The following is a 7,240-nucleotide window of genomic DNA, read 5'->3' on the forward strand; positions in this document are numbered from 1 at the left end:
CTACATCTGTTTCATCGATGCCCCAGAATGCCAACTCCTCCTCATACAGAGGGCCACATACATCTGCTGGGCAGTGCAGCTTTCCAGTCCGGTAATAATTAAGTATGTGGGCAAAAACCCCAGGATGGCGATCAAAGAAGAACTCATCAGTCCGAGGGTCATAGTCAAAGTGGCTGTGGGCATCAGGTTCTGCCAGCCATGCTAGTCTGGTGCCTGGCAGGGTGCGGAGGGTGCTACGATAGGTCTGGTGTCGTGTTCCTCCTACGTTGATCACGATCCGGTCTGTGTCGTCTCCTTGGCCCATGACGGGTGTAAGGGGCACTCATCTGTCCCAGAGTGAGTGCTATTGACAACTCCGTTTTCTTGCCATGCCCTCCTGATGGGCAGCTATTGCTGAAGGACCAGTCTCTCCATCCCCACCACACCTCCAGTCACATCAAACCCCCCCAAGGGACCACTTCCCATAATCTACAGAGGTGGTGCTGAAGGGGCACCTCTCCTGTCCTTGTACCCCCAGATGTGGTGCTGAAGGGGTACCTCTCTAGTCCTTGTACCCCCAGATGTGATGCTGAAGGGGCACCTCTCTAGTCCTTGTACCCCAGATGTGGTGCTGAAGGGGTACCTCTCTAGGCCTTGTACCCCCAGATGTGATGCTGAAGGGGCACCTATCCTGTTCTTGTACCCCCAGATGTGATGATGAAGGGGCACCTCTCCTGTTCTTGTACCCCAGATGTGGTGCTGAAGGGGTACCTCTCTAGTCCTTGTACCCCCAGATGTGATGCTGAAGGGGCACCTCTCTAGGCCTTGTACCCCCAGATGTGATGATGAAGGGGCACCTCTCCTGTCCTTGTACCCCCAGATGTGGTGCTGAAGGGGCACCTCTCTAGTCCTTGTACCCCCAGATGTGATGCTGAAGGGGCACCTCTCTAGTCCTTGTACCCCAGATGTGGTGCTGAAGGGGTACCTCTCCAATCCTTGTACCCCCAGATGTGGTGCTGAAGGGGCACCTCTCTAGTCCTTGTACCCCCAGATGTGATGCTGAAGGGGCACCTCTCCTGTTATTGTACCCCCAGATGTGATGCTGAAGGGGCACCTCTCCTGTTATTGTACCCCCAGATGTGGTGCTGAAGGGGCACCTCTCCAATCCTTGTACCCCCAGATGTGGTGCTGAAGGGACACCTCTCCAATCCTTGTACCCCCAGATGTGGTGCTGAAGGGACAGTCACATTATCGTTCCTTATGGTGCTGAATGGACAGCTCCCGTTCCTTATGGTGCTGAACGGACAGCTCCCGTTCTTTATGGTGCTGAATGGACAGCTCCCGTTCCTTATGGTGCTGAACGGACAGCTCCCGTTCCTTATGGTGCTGAACGGACAGCTCCCGGTCTTTATGTTGCTCCCGATCACAGGAGATACGGCTGCAGCTGGAGGAGAAGATCTGAGCAGCAGAGTGCGCAGGCGCAATGTCTTCCTAGAAATGCTCATTTGCTGGGGTCCTAGTGCTGCCTGGTCACAGCCCCATCATCACATGTGACAGGGGGGGGGGGGGGGGTATTTTCTGTCTGGAGGGGCTGATTGTTCTCTCTATATGGGGGGGGGGGGGTATTATCTGTCTGGAGGGGCTGATTGTTCTCTCTATATGGGGGGGGGGGTATTATATGTCTGGAGGGGCTGATTGTTCTCTCTATATGGGGGGGTATTATCTGTCTGGAGGGGCTGATTGTTCTCTCTATATGGGGGGGGGGTATTATCTGTCTGGAGGGGCTGATTGTTCTCTCTATATGGGGGGGGGGTATTATCTGTCTGGAGGGGCTGATTGTTCTCTCTATATGGGGGGGGTATTATCTGTCTGGAGGGGCTGATTGTTCTCTCTATATGGGGGGGGTATTATCTGTCTGGAGGGGCTGATTGTTCTCTCTATATGGGGGGGGTATTATCTGTCTGGAGGGGCTGATTGTTCTCTCTATATGGGGGGGGGTATTATCTGTCTGGAGGGGCTGATTGTTCTCTCTATATGGGGGGGTATTATCTGTCTGGAGGGGCTGATTGTTCTCTCTATATGGGGGGGGTATTATCTGTCTGGAGGGGCTGATTGTTCTCTCTATATGGGGGGGTATTATATGTCTGGAGGGGCTGATTGTTCTCTCTATATGGGGGGGTATTATATGTCTGGAGGGGCTGATTGTTCTCTCTATATGGGGGGGTATTATCTGTCTGGAGGGGCTGATTGTTCTCTCTATATGGGGGGGGTATTATCTGTCTGGAGGGGCTGATTGTTCTCTCTATATGGGGGGGTATTATCTGTCTGGAGGGGCTGATTGTTCTCTCTATATGGGGGGGTATTATATGTCTGGAGGGGCTGATTGTTCTCTCTATATGGGGGGGTATTATATGTCTGGAGGGGCTGATTGTTCTCTCTATATGGGGGGTATTATCTGTCTGGAGGGGCTGATTGTTCTCTCTCTATATATGGGGGGGGGTATTATCTGTCTGGAGGGGCTGATTGTTCTTTCTATATGGGGGGGGGTATTATCTGTCTGGAGGGGCTGATTGTTCTTTCTATATGGGGGGGGTATTATCTGTCTGGATGGGCTGATTGTTCTCTCTATATGGGGGGGGGGTATTACCTGTCTGGAGGGGCTGATTGTTCTCTCTATATGGGGGGGGGGGTATTATCTGTCTGGAGGGGCTGATTGTTCTCTCTATATGGGGGGGTATTATCTGTCTGGAGGGGCTGATTGTTCTCTCTATATGGGGGGGGTATTATCTGTCTGGAGGGGCTGATTGTTCTCTCTATATGGGGGGGGATATTATCTGTCTGGAGGGGCTGATTGTTCTCTCTATATGGGGGGGGGGTATTATCTGTCTGGAGGGGCTGATTGTTCTCTCTATATGGGGGGGGTATTATCTGTCTGGAGGGGCTGATTGTTCTCTCTATATGGGGGGGGGGGTATTATATGTCTGGAGGGGCTGATTGTTCTCTCTATATGGGGGGGGGGGTATTATCTGTCTGGAGGGGCTGATTGTTCTCTCTATATGGGGGGTATTATCTGTCTGGAGGGGCTGATTGTTCTCTCTATATGGGGGGGGGTATTATATGTCTGGAGGGGCTGATTGTTCTCTCTATATGGGGGGGGGTATTATCTGTCTGGAGGGGCTGATTGTTCTCTCTATATGGGGGGTATTATCTGTCTGGAGGGGCTGATTGTTCTCTCTATATGGGGGGGGTATTATCTGTCTGGAGGGGCTGATTGTTCTCTCTATATGGGGGGGGGTATTATCTGTCTGGAGGGGCTGATTGTTCTCTCTATATGGGGGGGGGTATTATCTGTCTGGAGGGGCTGATTGTTCTCTCTATATGGGGGGGTATTATCTGTCTGGAGGGGCTGATTGTTCTCTCTATATGGGGGGGGGTATTATCTGTCTGGAGGGGCTGATTGTTCTCTCTATATGGGGGGGTATTATCTGTCTGGAGGGGCTGATTGTTCTCTCTATATGGGGGGGGTATTATCTGTCTGGAGGGGCTGATTGTTCTCTCTATATGGGGGGATATTATCTGTCTGGAGGGGCTGATTGTTCTCTCTATATGGGGGGGGGTATTATCTGTCTGGAGGGGCTGATTGTTCTCTCTATATAGGGGGGGTATTATCTGTCTGGAGGGGCTGATTGTTCTCTCTATATGGGGGGGGGTATTATCTGTCTGGAGGGGCTAATTGTTCTCTCTATATGGGGGGGTATTATCTGTCTGGAGGGGCTGATTGTTCTCTCTATATGGGGGGGGTATTATATGTCTGGAGGGGCTGATTGTTCTCTCTATATGGGGGGTATTATCTGTCTGGAGGGGCTGATTGTTCTCTCTATATGGGGGGGGGGGTATTATATGTCTGGAGGGGCTGATTGTTCTCTCTATATGGGGGGGGGGTATTATATGTCTGGAGGGGCTGATTGTTCTCTCTATATGGGGGGGTATTATCTGTCTGGAGGGGCTGATTGTTCTCTCTATATGGGGGGGGGTATTATCTGTCTGGAGGGGCTGATTGTTCTCTCTATATGGGGGGGGGGTATTATCTGTCTGGAGGGGCTGATTGTTCTCTCTATATGGGGGGGGTATTATCTGTCTGGAGGGGCTGATTGTTCTCTCTATATGGGGGGGTATTATCTGTCTGGAGGGGCTGATTGTTCTCTCTATATGGGGGGGGTATTATCTGTCTGGAGGGGCTGATTGTTCTCTCTATATGGGGGGGGGTATTATCTGTCTGGAGGGGCTGATTGTTCTCTCTATATGGGGGGGTATTATCTGTCTGGAGGGGCTGATTGTTCTCTCTATATGGGGGGGTATTATCTGTCTGGAGGGGCTGATTGTTCTCTCTATATGGGGGGGGTATTATATGTCTGGAGGGGCTGATTGTTCTCTCTATATGGGGGGGTATTATATGTCTGGAGGGGCTGATTGTTCTCTCTATATGGGGGGGTATTATCTGTCTGGAGGGGCTGATTGTTCTCTCTATATGGGGGGGGTATTATCTGTCTGGAGGGGCTGATTGTTCTCTCTATATGGGGGGGTATTATCTGTCTGGAGGGGCTGATTGTTCTCTCTATATGGGGGGGGTATTATATGTCTGGAGGGGCTGATTGTTCTCTCTATATGGGGGGGTATTATATGTCTGGAGGGGCTGATTGTTCTCTCTATATGGGGGGTATTATCTGTCTGGAGGGGCTGATTGTTCTCTCTCTATATATGGGGGGGGGGTATTATCTGTCTGGAGGGGCTGATTGTTCTTTCTATATGGGGGGGGGTATTATCTGTCTGGAGGGGCTGATTGTTCTTTCTATATGGGGGGGGTATTATCTGTCTGGATGGGCTGATTGTTCTCTCTATATGGGGGGGGGGGTATTACCTGTCTGGAGGGGCTGATTGTTCTCTCTATATGGGGGGGGGGTATTATCTGTCTGGAGGGGCTGATTGTTCTCTCTATAGGGGGGGGGTATTATCTGTCTGGAGGGGCTGATTGTTCTCTCTATATGGGGGGGGGGTATTATCTGTCTGGGGGGGCTGATTGTTCTCTCTATATGGGGGGGGTATTATCTGTCTGGAGGGGCTGATTGTTCTCTCTATATGGGGGGGGTATTATCTGTCTGGAGGGGCTGATTGTTCTCTCTATATGGGGGGGGTATTATCTGTCTGGAGGGGCTGATTGTTCTCTCTATATGGGGGGGGGTATTATATGTCTGGAGGGGCTGATTGTTCTCTCTATATGGGGGGGGGTATTATCTGTCTGGAGGGGCTGATTGTTCTCTCTATATGGGGGGGTATTATCTGTCTGGAGGGGCTGATTGTTCTCTCTATATGGGGGGGGGTATTATCTGTCTGGAGGGGCTGATTGTTCTCTCTATATGGGGGGGGGTATTATCTGTCTGGAGGGGCTGATTGTTCTCTCTATATGGGGGGGTATTATCTGTCTGGAGGGGCTGATTGTTCTCTCTATATGGGGGGGGTATTATCTGTCTGGAGGGGCTGATTGTTCTCTCTATATGGGGGGGGTATTATCTGTCTGGAGGGGCTGATTGTTCTCTCTATATGGGGGGGGGTATTATCTGTCTGGAGGGGCTGATTGTTCTCTCTATATGGGGGGGTATTATCTGTCTGGAGGGGCTGATTGTTCTCTCTATATGGGGGGGGTATTATCTGTCTGGAGGGGCTGATTGTTCTCTCTATATGGGGGGGGTATTATCTGTCTGGAGGGGCTGATTGTTCTCTCTATATGGGGGGGGTATTATCTGTCTGGAGGGGCTGATTGTTCTCTCTATATGGGGGGGTATTATCTGTCTGGAGGGGCTGATTGTTCTCTCTATATGGGGGGGGGTATTATCTGTCTGGAGGGGCTGATTGTTCTCTCTATATGGGGGGGGTCTTATCTGTCTGGAGGGGCTGATTGTTCTCTCTATATGGGGGAGGGGTATTATCTGTCTGGAGGGGCTGATTGTTCTCTCTATATGGGGGGGGTATTATCTGTCTGGAGGGGCTGATTGTTCTCTCTATATGGGGGGGGTATTATCTGTCTGGAGGGGCTGATTGTTCTCTCTATATGGGGGGGGGTATTATCTGTCTGGAGGGGCTGATTGTTCTTTCTATATGGGGGGGGTATTATCTGTCTGGAGGGGCTGATTGTTCTTTCTATATGGGGGGGGGTATTATCTGTCTGGAGGGGCTGATTGTTCTCTCTATATGGGGGGGGTATTATCTGTCTGGAGGGGCTGATTGTTCTCTCTATATGGGGGGGGGTATTATCTGTCTGGAGGGGCTGATTGTTCTCTCTATATGGGGGGGGGTATTATCTGTCTGGAGGGGCTGATTGTTCTCTCTATATGGGGGGGGGGTATTATCTGTCTGGAGGGGCTGATTGTTCTCTCTATATGGGGGGGTATTATCTGTCTGGAGGGGCTGATTGTTCTCTCTATATGGGGGGGGGTATTATCTGTCTGGAGGGGCTGATTGTTCTCTCTATATGGGGGGGGGATTATCTGTCTGGAGGGGCTGATTGTTCTCTCTATATGGGGGGGGTATTATCTGTCTGGAGGGGCTGATTGTTCTCTCTATATGGGGGGGGTATTATCTGTCTGGAGGGGCTGATTGTTCTCTCTATATGGGGGGGGTATTATCTGTCTGGAGGGGCTGATTGTTCTCTCTATATGGGGGGGGGTATTATCTGTCTGGAGGGGCTGATTGTTCTCTCTATATTGGGGGGGTATTATCTGTCTGGAGGGGCTGATTGTTCTCTCTATATGGGGGGGGTATTATCTGTCTGGAGGGGCTGATTGTTCTCTCTATATGGGGGGGGTATTATCTGTCTGGAGGGGCTGATTGTTCTCTCTATATGGGGGGGGTATTATCTGTCTGGAGGGGCTGATTGTTCTCTCTATATGGGGGGGGGTATTATCTGTCTGGAGGGGCTGATTGTTCTCTCTATATGGGGGGGGTATTATCTGTCTGGAGGGGCTGATTGTTCTCTCTATATGGGGGGGGTATTATCTGTCTGGAGGGGCTGATTGTTCTTTCTATATGGGGGGGTATTATCTGTCTGGAGGGGCTGATTGTTCTCTCTATATGGGGGGGGTATTATCTGTCTGGAGGGGCTGATTGTTCTCTCTATATGGGGGGGGTATTATCTGTCTGGAGGGGCTGATTGTTCTCTCTATATGGGGGGGGTATTATCTGTCTGGAGGGGCTGATTGTTCTCTCT

The 7,240-nt window shown here is 51.0% G+C and overlaps 1 protein-coding gene across 1 annotated transcript; it reads right to left on the minus strand.

The window, feature by feature from the left end:
• Nucleotides 1-6: 6 nt before the first annotated feature.
• On the minus strand, nucleotides 7-1,493 carry LOC120922726. Its single transcript, XM_040334766.1, has 2 exons — nucleotides 1,094-1,493; nucleotides 7-1,007 (listed from the first exon to the last, which is right to left on the minus strand). Exons 1-2 carry the CDS (start codon nucleotides 1,482-1,484, stop codon nucleotides 469-471), a joined length of 930 nt encoding a protein of 309 aa, XP_040190700.1. The 5' UTR covers nucleotides 1,485-1,493; the 3' UTR covers nucleotides 7-468.
• Between the last annotated feature and the right edge of the window lie 5,747 nt (nucleotides 1,494-7,240).

Source organism: Rana temporaria, unplaced genomic scaffold, assembly GCF_905171775.1.
Source record: "Rana temporaria unplaced genomic scaffold, aRanTem1.1, whole genome shotgun sequence".
NCBI classification, from domain to species: domain Eukaryota; kingdom Metazoa; phylum Chordata; class Amphibia; order Anura; family Ranidae; genus Rana; species Rana temporaria.